This window comes from Centruroides sculpturatus, unplaced genomic scaffold, assembly GCF_000671375.1.
Source record: "Centruroides sculpturatus isolate CEXI.00-Female unplaced genomic scaffold, Cexi_2.0 scaffold525, whole genome shotgun sequence".
Taxonomy (NCBI): domain Eukaryota; kingdom Metazoa; phylum Arthropoda; class Arachnida; order Scorpiones; family Buthidae; genus Centruroides; species Centruroides sculpturatus.
In genome coordinates this window covers 65457-89108 of record NW_019384791.1, presented here as the reverse complement: position 1 = coordinate 89108, position 23652 = coordinate 65457, and the positions used below count along the sequence as shown (strand labels likewise).

General features: G+C 29.6%; 3 protein-coding genes across 9 annotated transcripts in view; 1 reads left to right on the top strand and 2 right to left on the bottom strand.

The window, feature by feature from the left end:
- LOC111629317 overlaps positions 1-23652 on the top strand; it is a 37449-nt gene that overhangs the window by 11164 nt on the left and 2633 nt on the right. Inside the window, exon 1 of one of the 4 annotated variants that reach the window (XM_023373200.1) lies at positions 22323-23137. The exons of 1 other annotated variant lie outside the window; for it this stretch is intronic. The gene's annotated coding sequence lies outside the window, so the exon portion shown is untranslated. Of the gene's footprint in view, positions 1-22322; positions 23138-23652 lie in introns of those variants that run through there. 2 more of the 4 variants (XM_023373198.1, XR_002757313.1) reach the window with 2 other exon arrangements.
- Positions 78-4627, bottom strand: LOC111629316. Its single transcript, XM_023373197.1, has 5 exons — positions 4495-4627; positions 1679-1811; positions 1325-1470; positions 614-743; positions 78-495 (listed from the first exon to the last, which is right to left on the bottom strand). Exons 1-5 carry the CDS (start codon positions 4535-4537, stop codon positions 249-251), a joined length of 699 nt encoding a protein of 232 aa, XP_023228965.1. The 5' UTR covers positions 4538-4627; the 3' UTR covers positions 78-248.
- LOC111629318 lies at positions 12748-19855 on the bottom strand. 4 transcript variants are annotated; one of them, XR_002757316.1, is made up of 5 exons: positions 19624-19855; positions 19438-19546; positions 19210-19339; positions 18688-18833; positions 18075-18624 (listed from the first exon to the last, which is right to left on the bottom strand). XR_002757316.1 is itself a non-coding variant. In XM_023373202.1 (3 exons), exons 1-3 carry the CDS (start codon positions 19475-19477, stop codon positions 18698-18700), a joined length of 306 nt encoding a protein of 101 aa, XP_023228970.1. In that variant the 5' UTR covers positions 19478-19852; the 3' UTR covers positions 18075-18697. The 4 variants fall into 4 exon arrangements, 1 of the variants encoding a protein (XP_023228970.1); XR_002757315.1 differs by lacking the exons at positions 18075-18624; positions 18688-18833 and adding exons at positions 12748-12870; positions 12969-13077 and having other exon boundaries at positions 19438-19855; XR_002757314.1 differs by having other exon boundaries at positions 19438-19850.

The following is a 23652-nucleotide window of genomic DNA, read 5'->3' as shown; positions in this document are numbered from 1 at the left end:
TTCCTCCTCTCGACTGTATAAAAACTTTTAGAACTTTCAAATTGTCATTTAATAATTAAAATATTTGAAANAGGAAAACAATAGATTTATGTATTCCGAAAGATAATACATATGTATGAGATGAACGTATATAAATTGAAAATCATTCGGTAATGTTATTGATTAGAAAAATTGGCATTTATGTTTAGATATTGTTTTCTTAGTTAATATACTTGAACATATAAACATTTTGTGTTTAAAAATATGAATCAAACACTCAAAAATTCAGCCAATAATTGAACTAATTGAGAATCCGAATCTTTGCCTTTCGATTTGCTATTGGGAGGCGGAAGAAGACTGAGGCATTTCTTGCTTTTTGGTTTGAACGGTTTACACGCTACAATAGGAATATCACTCAAGATGTTTCTCATCATTGTCGTTACCATATCTTCCGAACTACCTTCACAGTTTTCGTTTATTATTTCGCTAATGCATTGCATGATGTTATTAAAAACACTAAAAAAATTAAAATTATAAAATTATAAGTTCTTGATTTAATAAGAAAGTTTTGTAAGTAGCCGATAAACAATTTTAAAAGATAAAGTATCAGGAAAGCAAAAGAAACGTTACGTACCAACATAACGTCGGATAACGATCCTTGTTAGAAATTACTCCTAAATTTTCTATGCCTGCCAAAGCGTATTCGATGCACGGTCTTGTTAGATTAAAGTGTGCGGCCACACAAGGGGACTTCTTAAGCCATTCTGAATAATAATAATAATAAATTAATAAATTTTATTAGTTTAAATTAAATTTTTTACGTGACAATGTTTTGCAACACATAAAATTATAGTGATCATATTCTTATGGGCTAGGACAGGAGCACTTGGCAAAAAACTAAACAAAACAAATTAATGTACAAGTTAGTATATTAATACTAATTGATGATGATTGATGAAGTAAGATAGCGAAACACCTTGGCGATTCTGCCAAGGGAATGCCTCTTCATAGGTCTTTTTATTTGAATATGACACCAATTTAGGTGTTGTCATGAGAGCGTATTTTGCAGAGTTTTTTTTATGAATTATGGGTATGTAACTACTTTGGTGTTAGACACATGAAGAAAAGACGGAAAACTTCATTTGAACATCTCGTTGGTGAAACGCTCGTGGGCCAGTGTTCAGTGACCTTATTCTCTCGGTCACTCAGCTCTACCAAAATACGAGTAACACAATTTTATTTAGTAACATAAATCATCGTCAAATTTGACTTGCATTTTTAGTATTCTTGGTTAAATATCCAAACTTTTGTACAAGAGTAATGATCATAGAAGTTTAAAACTTACCTTTTTGTTCTTCTGAACCTTTTCTACAGAATTTACCATAAGAAAGATGAGTTGATTCGACGAGTACGTAGCCAGTGTCGATTAAATCATCTGTCAGGCATTGTTGAGCAAAATCTCTGATACAATCATGCGATTCCTTCATATAGCTAAAAACAATTTCAGATGCAATTCAAATAAAATGTAAATTTTTGTATTTTAAATGAAAATATTTCATCGCAATGAAATGAAAATAAAAAAGTTAAGTATATTCTAAAGTATTTTGATATTCCTTCGTTATATTATTTTTATTAATAATCTATATCAGTAATAAAATGATAAAAATATCATTTTTGACATTATTTATGCAATGTTTACCGACAAAAGACTTTAAGTTCGTCCTCTGTGCTAGGTACTATCCCATAGACGTTTCCATAAACTGCTAACGTCGCTAAACACAGATCAGCTTCTCTCCAATGGCAGGATGCATACGTATAGTGAAGAAATAATCCTGTCATTTAAATAATTAAATATTTATTTACATATAGTTAATAAAATACTTTTAATTTAAAAAAAAAGTAAGAATTTGCAAGAATAAAAGTTTGAACGTTCTAAGTCAGAGTCCCTAATGTCTGGTCCAGTTACACTACTCTCTAAGCCAACAATGGAAATTTCTTTGAAGAATTGAGATATTGTTTGAATATTGTTTTGCGCCTTTTGAAAGATGTTTAATATTATTAACTGTGTAAATTAAATTAAGTGGAATAAGAATTATAATTTCCTTGTTGTGGATCTGAGATATAATATGCAAGAGGCCTTTTCTTCTTCACTAAATAATAATGAGTAATTTGGCATTATGTATAAACCGTATTTGGCAACAGAACGAGCCACTTGTAACGCGACTCCTTACGCTATTGCTTGTTAGATTAAATATAAATTGGGCTCCCGTTACCACGCTCGATTATGGTGCCATTAAATTGCAATTAGTGCGTATTTCTTGTCATAATTACATATACAGTGAATGAATACGGATAATTATATATTTTAGAAAAACAAATAATTATTATTTCTAGGACATCTCGGGACTTTGTCGTGTTTGCGATAGAATTGAGGCGGAACCGGAAAGAAAGCGATTCTTAAACTTGTTATACACAGAAAAAGTAATCATTGTACTTGTGGTCATAAACAGGTGAACTTTGCATCTGCCAGTCACGGGAGAGGCGATCCAAGAACAAAGCAATCGATGCCAATACCTACCAGTGGCAAAGTGGACAAAACCACTGAACACTGGTCGTGGGTTCGCATCTGGCCAAAGTGCTGGCTAAGTGGAGTTTTCCAGTTTTTCTTCACGTTGGTAACACCTAAATAGGGATCAGTTACCCATAAAAACACCTCCCGAGAGGCATTCTCCTTCGGCAGATCGCCCACGTGTCATGTTGCTGTAGACCAGGGTCTCAAACTCAAGAAAGGACATTCAAATACAAGTATATCAGACGTGGGTCATATTATTCGGTAAACCTGAAGTGACGAGACGTTCCGAATTAACCGGGACAGTCCCGGCTTTGACTCTGTTCCGGCTTGGAAAAATGTCCCGGATTATCCCGTTTTAACTATTAAAAAATTGCTTCGAAGAATTTTTTAACATTTACTATATATAGAATATTCTATCGTAGTAAATTACCACAATATTACTCATGTAGAGATGCAGCTAAGCATAGTGCTGTTATCTAGATACTATACTACGAACTAACTGTCCTGATTCCAGACCAATAAGGTTATTATGTTGGTTGGCCAACAATTAAGACTTAGATTCATATATCATACAATGAAAATTAATGCGTATAAAATAAAATGCTATAAAGTTATTCATTTTAAATTCGTATACCGCAATCTCGCTCATATTTTAAAATAGGCCTATATATTATATATATCACTCGTTCAAAAATAATTTATTTTTAAAAAATTTTTATTAATTGTTTAACTTCATGAATTTATATATTATTTTAAAAGCGAAAGAAATAAAAAAAAATAAATTAAATTTTGCTTATATTAAATTTTCATTCAAAAAAAAGAACACTATATGAGGTGGCACTGCCAAAAAGAAAATGTCCCGTAAAGTTAGTCATTGATATAAACTCAGGGATGGCGAACTTTTTGAGCCCACGTGCCGTATTGTAAACATACTTAGCTTTAAAGACGTTTATGCATTCCAAAGTTTTATTCTTCTAATAACGACACTTTAAAAAATTATAGGAATATGCTTTAATTAAAACAAATGTAAACAGAATGATCAGATGATAAGCCAAAAGGATGATTGAAAAAGACTGATGATAAATCGAAATTACATGATGATTACGTGCCAGATGATTTCTCCTTACGTGCCAATCAATTTGGGCACGTGTGCCATCGGTTTTCCACCTCTGATATTTTCGACAACATTATTAAGCAACGAAATCATTTAAATAATTTCACAACCTACATTTCTTACTTTCAATTTTTAGAGCGCCCTGGATTGAAGTTCAGAAAATCTGGTCACTTTAGTAAACCAAAACATACTGTAATTTAAAAAAGGGCTATTTTGTTGCTAGGCCTTTACCACTTACATAAACAGTCAGACATGGAAATTAAAACAGAAAAAAAATCGAACAAGTTGTTAGAAACATCGATTTTTAAAAAAGAAATCATCAACGCCGCAGCCCGTATATGAAATCTTAACGGGACGTATCCAGCCCACAGTCCACAAGTTTGTGATCCCTGTTGTATACGAATAAAACCCAAACTAAAAGCAATTGAAGCTAATTGCTTTCTTCTTGTGTTCTGTTTTATTTTTTCTGTTTATTTTCTGTTAGCTGCACGCAACGCTGTTTTTTATTTAACCCCTAAATTCTGTTAGACGTGCTCAAACAGCACGGACATTGTCACTTTGACCTAACTTTATATCGAAAACGAAACCATGGACCCTTATTTTTTATTATATTACATTTCTGGATTATCGCAATCAATAGAAAATGGCAAAGTTTTATCAAAATCGGTCCATCAAATTTTGAGAATGAACCCAATTTTCTAAACCACATACAAGCTGCCTTAAGGCTCCTCCTCAATTATATATTTACAATATATGTTTAAGTATTTGTTTTATTCATCTATTTTCTTTAAAATTTATATTTAATAGCAAAAAATTAAATAAAACTTACCGATTAAAACGAATGTAGAAAAGGTAATAGTTTCTAAACGCATGTTTATGTCGCACTTGAAAAATTACTTTTAAGAAACTAAACAGATAGTTGCCAGCTAACCAGTTTAAAACACATAGAAACTTGTCAAGGTTAAAGCGACATTGAATGAAATTCTCCATCAGCAACACACACGTCTACTCTTTATTCTTTTCTAAATAAAAAAATTAATAATAAAAATAATTTTTATTTTCAGAAGAATGTAGTGAAGAATGATAACAAAATCATGCATTTTCTACGTTAATTTTTGATTAATTTTTAGCATTTTATTAAAATCTAAATAATAATTATATATAATATAAATTAAAATTGGAGGAAAGAATAACTCCTGTGTCTTTAATCGACATTTTTAAAAATTTTTCAGGATGATTTGTGTGTCAGGGAAAAATATTTCTAGAAATTTTCAGGAAAATCGGCCCATTACTTCGTAAGATATTAAAGGGATGGTTCCATATCTCAAAAAGCTTTTAAGTTATGAAATTCCTTTTACTCGTGCGGTATTTTACCAAAAAATAAACGTATTTGTTCGAAAATTTTTTAAAAAATCATCCCAAACCCAATATTAACGTTTTTGATGTATTGTTTTTTCTTTCTTTTGTTACTTTTAATAGAATAAACCAAGTAAGTTCTAACTTTTTCACTGTGTATGTATGAATAAAATAGATTTAAGAAATTTATATTTCCCAAACATCCAACTCCAGATCTAGGGTAAAAATATAAAAAACTATTTTTGTAATATTGTTTGTACTTTTTGTCTAAAAAGATGTTGGATAAGTAAAAAGAATAAGTGATTACACTACATCGTGTTTGAACAAAGGAAAAAATACCGATACGATTTCAAGAATGTTAAAAAAAATAAGTGTTTACATTTGCACGCAGTATAATTTAACAGTTTCATTAATGAGTAGATCATCTCCTGGAGATTTATATTGGTTGTTAGCATTAATACTAGAATCACTCGCCTCCTTAGTAAAGGTTAGAATGTCAACTGATAACTATAATATAAAGATTCATTTCTAATTTCCTGATGCCACTCAATAACAATGATGGTACTGTACAGTACTGTACATTATGTAACTAGGCAAAAGATAATTATATAAATCATATAAAAAAGAAAGTAATAATAAAACTAATTTTAGGATGCAATGTTCTTGTGTGTATTTTATTTACATGTCTTTAAATGTTTTCGATTAATTTTTAACGAATATTAATATATAAATAATCGACTATTTTCCATACAGCAAAAAATCTTTAGCATGTATTTGTTATTTTTGTACAAAATGTATTAATTAGACAAATTAAACGTAATTTTTATACAGTCAAACCTCTGAACAATGGCCATTGATGAAAACATTTTAAAATGCAAACAAAATAATGGCCATTTAAAAGAAAACCCGTAAAACAATAATCTCTGTTTAGAAATGGCAGGTTTGACAGAACATTATATTTATTGTTAAACACTATACTTATATAATTTTTGTCTGAAGTTTTCATTTTTTGCATCCTGCTGTATAACCTGCAATATAGGCTACTGGTACCTCGCGATAAATAACTAATTATTTTCTACCCAAATAACAAATTTTGATTACCAAACGTTCATATAATAGAAATGTCTCTATTACTCTATTAACTTATATTTACAAATGTATTTCAAGTCTATTGCCTAGCGGCAGTTGTTATCTCTATGCTGTTCTAAAATTAAATTTGCGATTTCGGAATGACAATGCAGAGTTAAACTTGTCAAACGAGTTCTTCTCATTAAAACAGTTTTCCTCCTCTCGACTGTATAAAAACTTTTAGAACTTTCAAATTGTCATTTAATAATTAAAATATTTGAAAATTATTATCATATATCTTGCTATATAGTTGCAGGGATAAATCGATTTTTTATTGTAAATTAATTAAATTTTCATGCTTGAAAAGTTTAAAGGGCAAATTTATTTTTATATACAGTAATTAAAGACCATAATTTTATTTTACAAGTTAGTTTATACCATTTTTTCTCAAACTGTGAAACATAATCACTAGGCAACTTTCGAAATACTAATAAAAATAAATAATAATAAAAAAAATAAAGAAAATTCTGAAAAATAAAAGAAAAAGACAATAAAAAAACTAATAAAAATATTAATATATTACTGTAGAATGCTTATCCATGAAATTAAAGCAAACCATTGTTAAGTCGAGTGATACAGTTGCATGATATAAAGAGGGATTCCGTTTCCAGAGAGCTGAAGAGAAAGCCTAAAATCTCTTATTAAAGTAAGAATGTTTTAGTTTTTTGCAGTGAAAAAGTATAAACATTATAAGAACATAATAAATACCTAGATTAATCAGAAAAAAAGACAATAAAAACAATTTTCCTGAGTAATTTTATTGTTATCGAAACCAGCTGAAATCACCACTGCACGAAAGCTCCAAAAGTTTGTATCTGGCTGAAAAATATATGAAAACGCAAATTTAACGTACAAAAAGCAATGGTATAAAAATATCGTGTACGAAAGAGCAATTTATTTGAAAGACGAATATCCAAGAGTTATATATAAGGCTATATACATTACAACTTACATTATTTTTTAAACGAATTATACAAATAAGTGGAAAATATCAAACCTGAAACGTCCTTCAATTATTGAGAGATAGCCAAATCTGTTTTTTATGTAATAACATCATACATCAATATTACTTATTTGTTATCATTTGTTTGTAATGTTATCCGTGCATGTACTGTACGTAACAAAACACATCCTGTAAATTAAAAAATAATTATGAATTATATGAAAGTTAGATTCTAAGCTACTACTAAAATTATTTATTATTAAGCATTACTTTTATAATTGTGATTGCTTTTCAGTGATAAAACCAAAATTTTAAAGATGACGGTCTTTACTTTATGCGGTTTTGTCTAGAAATAATTATATGTCATTAATTATTATTATTTTAAAGCTATTTTCGTATAGGCCTACAATAATGGCGTAATATTAAAAGAAATTTTTTATTTGTATTTGTATTATAAACTAAGCTATAACTGTGCTTCTGTTACGTAATGAGATGGGATTAAATATAAAATAAGATGCTACTGTAATGATCCACAGTATTTGGAAATGGTATTTAATACCTGTGTAGATAATACTGCTTAAAAACACGAAAAATCAGACTAATGTATCATTATATTGATCTATATTTGCTTTGTTTTTTTCTTTATCATCCAAAAAACATTTCGAAATATTTATTTCCTATCATGTTTTTAAACACAACGTTTTTAAGTTAGAAAAAAATAAATTTATTCTGTTAATGGGGTGGTCTTCAGCCCGTGTAACCCCTCGTGGATCCATCCTTGATGTTACTATTGTTCGGTCGGAAATTACGGCATGAGTAGAGATAAAGCTCATCCAACTGAGATCACTGCATCCAAAAGCCTGTCGATAAAAGTCACCTGAAGATCTATAAATAACGCATGCATATCGACTTAAAATTACAGTATATCATTTTCTCACCAATGTTGGAGCAATGTCTTCCATGCTCCCTTATTCTATCCTTTAATAAGAGATATATTTGATTAAGGTTAATAGTTCAATAGCTGTGTTTTTGTTTACATAAGATATATTTTATTTTTAAAATTTAAATAAATAATTGTAATAAATTAGTGAAGTGAAAAAATTGCGCTTATTTCGAAATCTTGAGTTCGAACTAAAATAAAATTATATTGAGTTAAATTATTTAATTAGTTAATTTCCAAATTCGCAAAAAAACAAGTCATAAAGCGAGTACTAATTGGATCCTAATTCTCCTTAAAAATTATGGAGTAATTTATCAAGCTTCTGATAAATTACTCCATTGATTTTATTTCCTTCTTTATAATGCTGGCCTGATTTATTGCAAATCGAATCCAATTACAATTGGCCAAAATTAATTCCAACAAACTTACAATCATTATTTCTGTATTGCAAAATTAATAGTACAAAATTTTGTTAAGTAATCATTCAAAATTGAACAATAAAATAAAATAATAAGAATCGGCAATAAATATAACATTGAAATTTTAATTTTATTTGTTTTATCCTTCAAGGGTAAAACACCTTGAAGCGTTAAAACAAATAAATTAATAAATTAAGGTGTGGATAAAAGATAAATATTTCGTAATTTGGCATTGAGACATTTCAACTAATTTTTCTGTAATTAATTTTATAATTTTTGGAGATTTCGATCACGAAATGTAAAAACTATTGCAACATTTTAAAAAAATTATAACAACCTTGAATGGTGATAAGATCTTCCTTGAATTTGCCTGTTGGTAAATTATGCAAACCTTCATTATGTAACCTCCATTTTGTCGTCGACTGATTAAAAATTAAATTTAAAACAACTTTAAATAAAGTATTCATTAATTTTTGATTTTGTAAATGTGAAAATTCCTTTAAGTTGATTTTTCCTATTTTCTTCGGTTTGTATATATGAATCATTAGAAAAAATTTCTGCAAATTATTCTTACTACGTATTATTCCTTCCTTACCTAATCACTTTGTCAAACTAACAATTCCCATACAAATATATTCAAATTTTCAATGAAACATTTAAAAAAAAATGCCCATTGTTTGGCGGTTATTTTCTGCTCAATTAAAAAAATTGGCTGCTGTTTAGAAGTGTCCGTTGTTGGGAAGTGGCCATTAATCGGTTGTAAATATTATTAATAATTACAGCGAAACTCCTCTAAAAGATCACTTTTGCTTGAAATAATTATTGATTGCAAAGGAGGAGTTTTACTATATTTTACTATAATAATAAAATATTTGCTTCACTATCTATATCCATGTGAAAAACATGTTAAGGGATCAATTGGTGCCCTTCACAATTTCGGCACAAATAATTAATAATTTTATTTTAATATATATCAAAAACAATTTATTTTACTTTATTTTTATATTAAACAGATTAAATGAACGATATATCAGATGGCGCGATATAACTGATTTTTCTATATATTATCGGCTAATACGCCTTTATATTTGGAAGAAAAAATACACGATATATTTGAATGAATGATATAACGAATGCTACTTTATTTAATATGTGTAGTTAATGTATAATATATAGTATATGTGTGTATAAGCAATTGTAAATTATGTAAATTTATATCAATTAGATACAGGCATACATCTAATATCACAATTTCTGTTAGTCTTTTTGCCTTGTAAGAACTAATTTAATTTCATGCAAAGTCTTAGTTTTCTGTAAGGAAAGAACATTTAGAAATTTTCTTCTGCTTTCCAATAGTCGAGTAACGAAAACCAGTGATCATTGATAATTGAGGAGGAACAAACACGCCTCATCAACGACCTGACCACGTGGAGTTTTCGTTGTTTTCAACACGTGTCAAACAATAAATAGCGACAGTTTCCCATAAAAGGTCAGTTCAGTAAGAACCTCCTCGGCAGATTGACCTCATGTTGCTTTGCCGTATCCTATCAAAACAAATTAAACTAGTTTTATTTTCTTCGACATGTTTAATTATTTTAACGTCAACTAAAATCTAAAAATATTTACAGTAAACGAAAGAGGATAAAAATGTTTTTATAATTTTACTGTATGAATTATCTTTCTTTTTAAATAAATAGTCTCTTGAAAAGTTTAGAATTAATAGATCATATTTAAACTTTTTTAAACAATATCTACAATCGTTTTATCTTATCTTCGTTACATTTAATAGAAATTTATTCTTTTAAAGCAAAGTTTGTAAAGAAATATTAAAGTATTTGCTAAAAATATATTCGGTTAAAGTTAATTATTTAAATTAATGTAAAAATGTAATGTTGTCAAACAATTCTTTTGTTGTAAACAATGTCTTCAGTGTTGTATTATAAAGATCAATTCATAACTATGCAGGTTATTAAGTCATATTTTTCATTTGAGATATCTCGCCTTTAGATTTTGTAAAAATTAAAAATTTGTTTTTATGGTTATAAATCGAAAAGATAAAAATATTTACTTTTAAAAAATAGCTTTTTAAAAATGTAATTGTGAAATTTTACGAATAGTTTGCGAAATGAATTTAATATTTTCCTGTGTTTGATTAGACAACTTTCATAATGATCGGCACAATTTATAANTTCTTAAACTTGTTATACACAGAAAAAGTAATCATTGTACTTGTGGTCATAAACAGGTGAACTTTGCATCTGCCAGTCACGGGAGAGGCGATCCAAGAACAAAGCAATCGATGCCAATACCTACCAGTGGCAAAGTGGACAAAACCACTGAACACTGGTCGTGGGTTCGCATCTGGCCAAAGTGCTGGCTAAGTGGAGTTTTCCAGTTTTTCTTCACGTTGGTAACACCTAAATAGTGATCAGTTACCCATAAAAACACCTCCCGAGAGGCATTCTCCTTCGGCAGATCGCCCACGTGTCATGTTGCTGTAGACCAGGGTCTCAAACTCAAACACAAGAAAGGACATTCAAATACAAGTATATCAGACGTGGGTCATATTATTCGGTAAACCTGAAGTGACGAGACGTTCCGAATTAACCGGGACAGTCCCGGCTTTGACTCTGTTCCGGCTTGGAAAAATGTCCCGGATTATCCCGTTTTAACTATTAAAAAATTGCTTCGAAGAATTCTTTAACATTTATTATATATAGAATATTCCAACCTATTAAATTACCACAATGTTACTTACATAGAAATGCAGATAAGCATAGCGCTACTACCTAAATCATACACTAAGCACTAACTGCCCAGACCAATAAGGTTATTATATTGGGGTTGGCCTAGAATTATTAGACTAATTTGATGTGTCTTTATATATCATACANAAATGTCCCGGATTATCCCGTTTTAACTATTAAAAAATTGCTTCGAAGAATTTTTTAACATTTACTATATATAGAATATTCTATCGTAGTAAATTACCACAATATTACTCATGTAGAGATGCAGCTAAGCATAGTGCTGTTATCTAGATACTATACTACGAACTAACTGTCCTGATTCCAGACCAATAAGGTTATTATGTTGGTTGGCCAACAATTAAGACTTAGATTCATATATCATACAATGAAAATTAATGCGTATAAAATAAAATGCTATAAAGTTATTCATTTTAAATTCGTATACCGCAATCTCGCTCATATTTTAAAATAGGCCTATATATTATATATATCACTCGTTCAAAAATAATTTATTTTTAAAAAATTTTTATTAATTGTTTAACTTCATGAATTTATATATTATTTTAAAAGCGAAAGAAATAAAAAAAAATAAATTAAATTTTGCTTATATTAAATTTTCATTCAAAAAAAAGAACACTATATGAGGTGGCACTGCCAAAAAGAAAATGTCCCGTAAAGTTAGTCATTGATATAAACTCAGGGATGGCGAACTTTTTGAGCCCACGTGCCGTATTGTAAACATACTTAGCTTTAAAGACGTTTATGCATTCCAAAGTTTTATTCTTCTAATAACGACACTTTAAAAAATTATAGGAATATGCTTTAATTAAAACAAATGTAAACAGAATGATCAGATGATAAGCCAAAAGGATGATTGAAAAAGACTGATGATAAATCGAAATTACATGATGATTACGTGCCAGATGATTTCTCCTTACGTGCCAATCAATTTGGGCACGTGTGCCATCGGTTTTCCACCTCTGATATTTTCGACAACATTATTAAGCAACGAAATCATTTAAATAATTTCACAACCTACATTTCTTACTTTCAATTTTTAGAGCGCCCTGGATTGAAGTTCAGAAAATCTGGTCACTTTAGTAAACCAAAACATACTGTAATTTAAAAAAGGGCTATTTTGTTGCTAGGCCTTTACCACTTACATAAACAGTCAGACATGGAAATTAAAACAGAAAAAAAATCGAACAAGTTGTTAGAAACATCGATTTTTAAAAAAGAAATCATCAACGCCGCAGCCCGTATATGAAATCTTAACGGGACGTATCCAGCCCACAGTCCACAAGTTTGTGATCCCTGTTGTATACGAATAAAACCCAAACTAAAAGCAATTGAAGCTAATTGCTTTCTTCTTGTGTTCTGTTTATTTTTTTCTGTTTATTTTCTGTTAGCTGCACGCAACGCTGTTTTTTATTTAACCCCTAAATTCTGTTAGACGTGCTCAAACAGCACGGACATTGTCACTTTGACCTAACTTTATATCGAAAACGAAACCATGGACCCTTATTTTTTATTATATTACATTTCNGTCTGGTCAATTCTTTTTCGGTAGTTGGAAACGGCTTTTTATATTCTTCTGAAAATTTGTTTCTTAGCAGCCCACACTTTAACACATTCTCCAAGCTGCATTTTTTCACTTCTTTTTCAGCCACTTTAATAAAATTGAAATTTAAATTTTATTACAAAAGTAAAAACTTCAAAGAATTATTTAAAGAAAAATTTTGTAAATGTCAAAAATTATATACTTACTTATCGGGACGAAAAGCATGAAAAATATATAAACTTTCATCCTTAGTTTTGGAATAAATTCAAATTTCGATTCTCTTGTTCTCGTATGATTTTAAGCCAGCAAATGGACCTAAAAAAGTAATTGACATTGCTGAAATACACAGTTTAATTTGTTTGAGTAATGTTATAAATAAAGGCATATTTTAACATAACCTTTTAATACATCTAATGAGAGAGAAGGTTAAATAACTATTCTTAATACTTAATTACACTTGTTAGAAAATAGTAATTACGAAATCTGAGACGTAAATGTGAGAGAAATCTGTGTGTGTAAAACACGTTTAAAAAAATAACAATTATAAAGGTACTGTAATTTTTCTTTGAAATTTGCAAAATGATTGGTTTTCGATATGATATAAAAAACGTTACTTGATGCCCTTGAGAAGAAACCTGATTTCATTAATTTGTTTTTTTTTTTATGCAAAACATGAATGTTACTAAGGAACCGTCCATTAATTTCTAGTGGAGGTTTACATTTCAGAAAAGAGAGAAAATCCGTACTCCCTCGTTGTACACTAAGGGATAGCCTATCTTATAAGCCTACTTGTTAGTCGTGTGAATAAACTATCAGTTATAAAATATTTTCAGAATTATTTAAATCATTTGTACAATATCGGAGTATAGCACACGTAATTAAGAAAGAGGGAATTTTCATATCTATCTCGTGTTTCATCTAACTCCATTCGTGTCTCAAGATTACAGAAAGACAAACAAACGAAAGACAGTGAAACTTTATAGGTCTACAATTATTTTCAAATTGCAGCTAAATAACCCCATGATTTACTTAGTTAATAATTTATTTAATATTTAGTATTTAACTTGTTTTATTTCTTTCAATATATTAATAATAAAGTAAAACAATTTACAAAATTTTAATTAAGAAATGGTACTTTTAACTTGAAGTTTTAAAGTAGCTATCTTAAGTATATACATTAAAACAATGACTAAAACAATTGCACTGTATTTTTGTTATTTAAAATTAAAAGATTAAAGAAATTTTTAAAAATTTTTTAGCCATGGAATAAACTCTATTTATTTTTCAAATTTATTTTAAAAATAAACAAATAAACGATAGTAAAAAAAGCTAACTAGAAAGAAACATGATTTAAAGGTTTTAAAAGATGCAACAGCATGGAAAATATATTTCCATGCTGTTGGAAGCGCATTAGCATCCCTAGCATTTAGGCAACGGTTCTTCATTTTACTTTTATAAATTTCCACCTTTTCCATCTGCAACACAATGGATGGAGAGTGCACCGTTTTAATGACTTTCGCCTCTTCCCATTTTACAACCGCTCCTTCGGTCTGCGCCATAATCGCTAATATTTGTGTTGTGTCCTTTGTCAATGTTGTATCTATGTTCTCACAGACGTACCGCCAGGTTTCTTCTAGTCACACCCACATAATCTTTTTCGATTCCTAACTGTTGATTTTCAAATGGTATTTTATATATCCCAGCATTCTCTTCTCTTTTTACGCTGTCTTTATCGTTCCGTAGTAAGCTATAGATATTGAGTTCTCTTTTATAGACCATTCTCGAGAAACTAACTCATTCACCACACTTCCTAATATTGTATGTGAATTTGTTAATTGCTTCTGAGTTAGAACCTTTATTGCCGTTATTTTCTCTGTAACCTTCGATCAGCCCTTCAATAGTGGCGGTTTTGTAAACCAAAGGTGTTGCAACACTTTTAATTTTATTATTGTCCTTGAGACGGTCCTGCACGTTGGTACAATATAAAAATGCTCTTCTGACGAGTGCTTTATATGCTGATAATTTATATTTATACGGACCGTTGGACCAAGATGGTATGTAGAGAGGAGCATGCGTGGGTTTTAAATACATACCTGTGTGTATATTTAATTGTTTAAATCTCATATCAATGTCCAAAAAGATGAAGATGAGTATAGCATTTTTGTTCTAGTTTTAGTTTTAAACCATGACCATTATTAGTGATTGCAATTAAAAATTCTGGAATTCGTCGGTTATTTTTTCCAAATTATAAATACGTCATCGACATATCGTTTGTAGATTATAATGACCTCTACAATATCTTTGAGGATGTATTTTTCCACTTCACGTAGCACTAGTTCGCACAAGAGTCCTGACATAGATAGGACTTCCCATTGGGTCATTTTTCTTTTGTTTGTATAATCACTCCGTTGAATCTAAAGATAGATTGGTAGCACATAAAATCTGCTAGATTATTTGTGTTCTCTAAGTATGTCGATAATATCGAATTGTGTTGGATCATGAATTCAATGAGTGCATTGAAGCAAGATGCTAGATTAATACAGTAGATGGGTACAGATTTTCAAAGACCATTACAGTTCCTATTTCATCGTTCATTAAAGTTAGGTCTTATAATTCTTTATTTTACTGCCTTATCTGAATCAAGAGCAACATCATTATTGTGTTCTAGTTGTTTATAAATGTATTTTCAAGCGTTTTTCTAGTATATATGTTTGTGCGTTAAATTTTTCCACCACTGAAAAAATGTTCCACAATTTTTATAATTTGTATAAATATTGTATATATAATGTATAAATGTATAAATATTTGTATATATATAATAATTATCAGCATATAAAGCACTCGTCAGAAGAGCATTTTTATATTGTACCAACGTGCAGGACCATCTCAAGGACAATAATAAAATTAAAAGTGTTGCAACACCTTTGGTTTACAAAACCGCCACAATTGAAGGGCTGATCGAAGGTTACAGAGAAAATAAAGGCAATAAAGGTTCTAACTCAGAAGCAATTAACAAATTCACATACAATAGGCATTTAGGAAATGTGGTGAATGAGTTAGTTTCTCGAGAATGGTCTATAAAAGAGAACTCAATATCTATAGCTTACTACGGAACGATAAAGACAGCGTAAAAAGAGAAGAGAATGCTGGGATATATAAAATACCATTTGAAAATCAACAGTTAGGAATCGAAAAAGATTATGTGGGTGTGACTAGAAGAAACCTGGCGGTACGTCTGTGAGAACATAGATACAACATTGACAAAGGACACAACACAAATATTAGCAATTATGGCGCAGACCGAAGGAGCGGTTGTAAAATGGGAAGAGGCGAAAGTCATTAAAACGGTGCACTCTCCATCCATTGTGTTGCAGATGGAAAAGGTGGAAATTTATAAAAGTAAAATGAAGAACCGTTGCCTAAATGCTAGGGATGCTAATGCGCTTCCAACAGCATGGAAATATATTTTCCATGCTGTTGCATCTTTTAAAACCTTTAAATCATGTTTCTTTCTAGTTAGCTTTTTTTACTATCGTTTATTTGTTTATTTTTAAAATAAATTTGAAAAATAAATAGAGTTTATTCCATGGCTAAAAAATTTTTAAAAATTTCTTTAATCTTTTAATTTTAAATAACAAAAAGACAGTGCAATTGTTTTAATCACTGATCGCGTGGAGTTTTTCGTGTCTCCATCACGTGTCTAACACATAAATATCGACCGGTTTCCCATAAAAAAATCCTCTCAGAAGGCACCTCCTTTGACAGATTGACCAAGTGTTGCTTTGCAGTATTCCATCAAACCAAACTAAATCATTTGTTTATTCTTTGATATGCAAATTAAACGTTTAATTTTCTGCTTATCGTTAACATCAACTAACGAGCAACTAAAAATGTCTTGCAGTGCTCGAAAGAGTAAAAGGAATTTTTATAACTTTACTGTTTGAATTACAGTATCAACTTACTAAATCAATAATTTCTGATGAAGTTTAAAATTAATTGAGACAGAGTGTTAGCGAAGCCTGTTTTATCTGGTTTAGAGAATTGTTCTAATTTTGGTTTAGAGAATTGTTTTCCTAATTGTTCTCCTAATTTCATGGCCGATTTTGATTGAACTTTTTCATTTTCCATTAATTACGTGGAAAAATCCAAAAACGTAAAAAATAATTTGTCAACGTTGTCTCTGAACCTTCCCGGAATTCTTTATTTAGTTTTATTCCTAATAATTTCTACCACTACCTTTATAAGTCTTCAGATTCGTTCTGGATATAAGAGGAGGGAACCATATCTTCCGAACCAATGGTTCGATTCTTCTGAAATTTTCAAGTAACATTTCCCTCTAATATGCAAATCTCTCTAGAAAGTTTCTACAATTTCCGACAGGAGAAACAAAAATTAAGCTTCAAAGTGTGTTAAAATTTTTTTACTCTCCTCACAAACACGCACAAAACGATTTCTTTGTTCTTCGATCGCTGCCCTTGTCGGCAAGTGTAAGGATCGCTTCTTTCTTTCTGGCTTCTCCTTAATTCTATTGCGATAAGACAAAGTCGTGTAATGTCCTACTAGAGCTTTATTAAACAATTTTAACATAATATCTACGAACATGTTTTATCTTGTCTTCGTTAAGGAATTCGTTGCATTTAATATAAATTTACTATTTTGGTTAAATAGTAAATAGCCTAAAAATTAAAAGACGATTTATAAGGTATAATTCTTTTTTAATACTCTAAAACATGGCTATAGGAAACTCTGTGAATAAGCCACAAAAACGAGTTATAAAGAAACTATCGGGCTACAGACAAGATTAGGTTTTTGGGCACTACTTTTTTAAAGAAATGCCCAAAACTTAAAAGTAACCAAATTCAAAAGATATTTTTGCAAATATCTTTTGTTAAATCAGATTATCTTAATTAACGTAAAAATGTAACATTGTCAAAGAATTGTTGTATTATTGTCTTTTAATACGTTTTGTGTTATATTATACATATCAATTCATAATTTATGAGAATCATTGTTTTAAAATGATGTATAATTTAAAAAGTATTGCGGTATTCTATGAAAATATATTTAAAAAAAAACAAATTTTGTATAGATATAAAATTATTAAATATTTTCGAAATGTAAACACATTTTATCAATTGTTAATCTGTTTAAGGTGAAATTACAAAATGTTTACGAAAATATTGTTGATTTTCTAAATAAAAATAAATTTTACTGCTTTCTAATTCTTAAAACTCAGATAATTTCAAATAAATCACCAATCTTCACAAAATTGCAATATATGTTTTATTTTAATATTTTCCACTTTTCACAGTTCGAACAAATAAGCAAACATCACAATATTTTAAATAAAAACTTAATATTTAGGAAAAGCAGAAATGTATTTAATAACATAATTTCTGTATGGCTCTATACTTGCTGTGGCTGGTAATTTTCAAGATAAGGAGAAACGTATTTCATAACATAATAATTTTTGTATGGCTCTTCGTTTACTGTGGTTGGTAATGGTGGACAATCATTTTTAACTTCTAAATAGGGATTACATATCTCAAAAATAAATTCAGTAATAGATAATTCTATTAGTAGTTCACCTAAAAAGACTGCCTTCGAGCTACATTCACGTTCAAATCGATCAGCAATACATTCTCTCATACGATTTATTCCGCTTGAAAATAAAATTTATTTTATATAAATTATCAAGTTAATGACGTAATAATACATTTTTATAAACTCATCAACAAAATACAAGCAATTTATGTCCTGATTTATCTTCATATGTTTGTATTCCTGCAGACATCATGATATTAACACAATCTTTCAGAAGTCCATAATTATTTAGCATACATTCGGCGTTCTTCAAATAATCTGAATAAGAATTATGGTAAAGTTAGTCGATTGCTTTAATCTGTTTAAGTAAGAGGTTCATACCTTTGTGCAATTAGTGTTCTGGATTGCAAAGGTCTTTCATTTTTTGTATAGTTCCCGAAAGAACAAACTGCCCTATTACTTTATCCATAGAGGTTAAACAAGCCTGGCTATAATTGTATCCACAGTCTATCATCTCGTAAGACAATCTAAAAAAAATTAAATTGAATTTTGTGAAATATCAGCCAGCAATGGTCGAGTGGTTCACTCCCACTCCTCCACTGCACTGGTGTTCAGTGGCCAATAAACAGTAGTAAGTGGTCGCGGGTTTGCGCCTAAACAACGGGCTAATGACATAAAGTTTTGAAGCTTTTCTTCGTGTCTATACATTTAAACAGATGATAGTCTCTATGGAAAACTGACTCTATTTAGACGCATCTATGAAAAACATAGTTTGTCATGTGAACAAGTCTCACTGGAAATATCACCTCTTGACAGATCTCATATACGTTGCCGTAAAAAAATGTAAAGGAATTTTGAATTAATTCACGATCAAATTGCATTAACGATTTTTAAGTTACTTACTCGCATTGTCTGGTCAATTCTTTTTCGGTAGTTGGAAACGGCTTTTTATATTCTTCTGAAAATTTGTTTCTTAGCAGCCCACACTTTAACACATTCTCCAAGCTGCATTTTTTCACTTCTTTTTCAGCCACTTTAATAAAATTGAAATTTAAATTTTATTACAAAAGTAAAAACTTCAAAGAATTATTTAAAGAAAAATTTTGTAAATGTCAAAAATTATATACTTACTTATCGGGACGAAAAGCATGAAAAATATATAAACTTTCATCCTTAGTTTTGGAATAAATTCAAATTTCGATTCTCTTGTTCTCGTATGATTTTAAGCCAGCAAATGGATCTAAAAAAGTAATTGAGATTGCTGAAATTCGCAGTTTAATTTGTTTGAGTAATGTTGGAGGCATATTTTAACGTAACCTTTTAATATATCTAATGTGATAGAATACTGAATAACTAATTCTTAATATGTTGTTTTTGTTAGAAAATAACTGTTACTAAATCAGGGTTCTGTGTTTGTGGGTCACGTTTAAAGACTTGCTAATTGTAAATGTACATTGAGAAATTTGCAAAATGATTGGTTTTCGATATGATGTAAAAAAGTTACTTGATGCCCTTGAGAAGAAACCTGATTTTATTAGTGAGGTTGCGGCTGAAGTTTTCATCTCTCAAACGTGAACGCCGAACGTCAAGCGCCGCTATCTTGTAAGCGGCGCTTGACGTTCTTGTAAGCGCTCTCTATTATTTTAGTTTTCATGCAAAATATGAATATTACTAAAATACCACCATTAATTACGCATAAGGCCTACAATTTAAGGGAAAAATGGGCGACTACTACCTCCTCTTTTGTACAACGTGGGGAAGGAGTATCGAAACGGATGAGAGTATCGAAATTATTCCTATAAGTCTACTTATTAGTCATGTAAATAAAATATCGGTTAGAAAATATTTTCAAAATTTCTTTAATGTAGAAGTAATGCATGTGTAATTAAATACGAGGCAATTTGCCAAAATTATGTCATTTTACACGATGAGGAGAGAAAAAGTCAAAAGTTGCTAGAAAAATGTACACGTAACTTAATTAATTAATAGACAGTACTTAACACATTTTAATAAGTACGCCCATATCTACTACAAAATATATATGACGATTGTTTGCATTGCATAAAAATCATCTAATAGGTCTACATTTAGTACGATTCAGACGGCTTAGACTCTGGTTTTTAGTGCCTCGGATAGAGACTTCAGCTCCGAGGGGACTCCCAATTTCAAATTTCTAAAAATATTTCTTGTTTGTTTTTATATGGCAACGCGACTCGTGCAAGATCTGTCGAGACAAGAATACCTCTAGATAGGATTGTCTATTGGAGGTTGGCCCCTATTTAAGTGTTAAACACGTGAAAACCCCGGAAAATCTAAATTATAAATTACTAAAATATTTACCACATTCATTAAAGTATGTGGTAAATATTTTAGTAATTTATAATCTTTTTATTTGTTTCTAAGCTGAAATTCTGAACGAAAAATCTACAGTATTTCTGGGTAATCTATTTAAATATTAAACACGTGAATGAAAGGCGAAAAACTCCACGCACTTGTCCAACGGATGACTAAAATCATTACAGTGTATTTTATTATTTAAAATTATAAAAAAAATCTATTATAATCTTTTGTTTTTTTAGCTGTAAAATAAACTCTATATATGCTTCTGATAATCACTTATTTATTTTGAAAAAATAGTTTACTGGGCAATAAAGAAATATAGATTTTTTTATTTTTACTTTATCGTTTTACTGATTGGTATTATGCTAAGTTAACACGTAGAACTTACTTCATAAGTCGATTTTCTTTACAAGATTTAATTGTAGTGATTATTTTAGCTGGACACGAGTATGTTTTAATGCGCTGTTTTTATTTTTTATGGCTATTAGGGCTTATTATGCTGGCATCTATAACCTAAACTTCTTGAAGAACAAAAACAAAAATATTTTATACGTTATAAATAAGATAATTTATTATACGAAATTTCAAACGTAAATTAATTTAAATGTAGAATTTAATATTAAAATTTTCACACTACATGTATATATAATTATTTTTCTCAGGTCGTGATATGGGCTAAGTCATAGCCACACTTTGTTTAAATCTTGATATTTTTAATTTCTTATTTCTATTTTTGTTTTTTATTTCTATTATTTTCACGTGACTATCATGTACAGTACGTGAGAAGACACTGCTTATTGTGTTTGATAACTATTTGGCATCATAAACTTATTAACTAATTATGGAAGATAAAATTAGTACAATGGCAAAAGCTAATCGGGAAAGCAATAAATGCCAAAAGGATACCATTGACATGAAAGAATTCAAATCTATTTGTTGGCCCACAATTTGAAAAAATTGTAGACCTATAAATTTGCACCGTCATCCGTCCGTCCGTCTGCTTTTCCTTAATCTCGAGAATAAAGTCATAGGTATAATCCGAGATTAAATATGGAAACCTTTGGAACAGGGGGCCCCGATTAACTATATACGAACTTCAAATACAAACCAGAAATTATGTTATTTCAATTCAAATTTTTCCTCCTGAAAGCAGTTAATAGATGACCAGTATGACTCTATTGTTAAAGGAAAAGTATGATGTACAGGGGCTCGCCATTACCAATTTGAGGTAAAATTTTTAATATATTTTAAATTAAATAAATTTAAAATATGATTAAAAATTGCAGCCTGGCATTGAGACGATGTCACAATAAATAACTGCTTGTTCGAATTTGAAAATGTTTTTTTAAATACATTTACGATGGCAAATATGGTTTATCGGATCATCCGAAATCCAATCATCATTCACGTGTTAATAAAAAGCACTTATTATTTATTCAAATAGTTTTAATTTTTGAGTTAAGTTCTGCACCATACCGGCAATCTAGGATTCCCGATATTATGCTAGATTAAATTTCAACGTTCTTACTACAGTAATGAATGTATAAAATATTGATTTGGAATCTCCTGTTGGTGGGGACCCCCAAATCCCAGGATAAAGCGTACTGGCAAAGAGTAAGAAAAACATCGAAATTTCAAAACTTACAAAATAATTTAATTTAGAAAATTGATGGTTTTGAACCAAATCTTTATTTCATTAATAAATATTAATCGAATTTATTAAATGTACAGTGTTTTTAAATATAAATTATGCCAAATGTAGAAGAAATTGGGGCAAATAAAAATATACTGCGCCTAAACTCATAACAGTTTTTTTTTTTACTGTTTTGGGTTCATGAGATCTCAAATTGAAGATTTGCAAAAAAACTCGAAGGATTGAATTTGGCACGATTCCAATTCTTTTCCATGTTACATACATAATAAGTCGAGAAAATAAAAGCATTACATATTAACGACATCTGCTGGGCATCTCGTGCATAACTAAAGAGGTTACAATCAGCCTTAAGCACATTTTACACACAATTCGAGGCTGGTTTAAATATTTTTACAAATAAACTAATTTTTACTTCAACGTTCTTCTAGTTTTGTATTGAATATCATAATTAACATTTTAAATATATATATTTCTAATGATTAATTTTCTATTTGAACATCATATTATTTATATACAGTATAAAATAGTTCACCAAGAACGTTACAACACAGACTTATTGTAGTTTCGCTTTGTCCAGAAACAATATACATATATAAATAGCTTTCATAAATATGCATTTTATATATACAGATATATGCAAAATTAATGTACAGGCAATTTAGCTGTAAATCAATTGTTCAGAAAACTTGTCTGTCCGGTTGTTTCTGAAGGATATCAGGCAGCAACGCCCATTTTCACTTGTAGAAAAATTTAAAATTAATTATTTCCATCAACAAAGCCGCAGATACAGTAAAGTTTCGTACGCGGATATTCTTATTTTATACAGAAATTGACCGAGTATGTATTTTATACAGCTATATTTATAAATATTACAGATCTTTTAAGAATTGTTTTATATTTTTAGTTAATTGAGCAGAACACCTAATTAGTAGTTAGTATTAATGCATTAATTTTTCTTAGTTCTAGTCACGACGAGTGTTTCTACTAGGGTTTCTCAACCGGGATCCCGGGATCCCGGTTGTTTTTTTAACCCGGGAAATTTTTCTTATCCCGGGAAATCCCGCAAATTTCTTAAAAATTCACTTTTTTTCGTATTTTGTGTTAAGGTTAAGGAATTTTGCAAATAGAAAACATAATTAACTCATTCACTGTCAGAATACATTTGTATTTATTAATTTTAAACCTACCTATTAGTTTTTTTTAATTTTTGCTCGTTATAACATGTCACAAATGTTTAATAATCAATATATAGCTTACTTGTGGCAGGACTATAAAAATTCTTTACTTGTCGGAACCTGTAATATCTGGAATAATTGTGCTTACGCTGTCTTGAGTTTTAACCATGCCCAGTA

What these genes read in the sequence shown, in the direction of transcription:
- LOC111629316 (XM_023373197.1), bottom strand. Translation starts at nt 4,537, where the DNA reads ATGCGTTTAGAAACTATTACCTTTTCTACATTCGTTTTAATCG. An exon ending in TTCTACATTCGTTTTAATCG is followed by an intron (nt 1,812 to 4,494) that starts GTAAGTTTTATT and finishes TTTAAATGACAG; the next exon opens with GATTATTTCTTCACTATACG. An exon ending in GAACTTAAAGTCTTTTGTCG is followed by an intron (nt 1,471 to 1,678) that starts GTAAACATTGCA and finishes AATTGTTTTTAG; the next exon opens with CTATATGAAGGAATCGCATG.
- LOC111629318 (XM_023373202.1), bottom strand. Translation starts at nt 19,477, where the DNA reads ATGAAAGTTTATATATTTTTCATGCTTTTCGTCCCGATAA. An exon ending in CATGCTTTTCGTCCCGATAA is followed by an intron (nt 19,340 to 19,437) that starts GTAAGTATATAA and finishes ATTTTATTAAAG; the next exon opens with TGGCTGAAAAAGAAGTGAAA. An exon ending in GAATTGACCAGACAATGCGA is followed by an intron (nt 18,834 to 19,209) that starts GTAAGTAACTTA and finishes AATTTTTTTTAG; the next exon opens with ATTGTCTTACGAGATGATAG.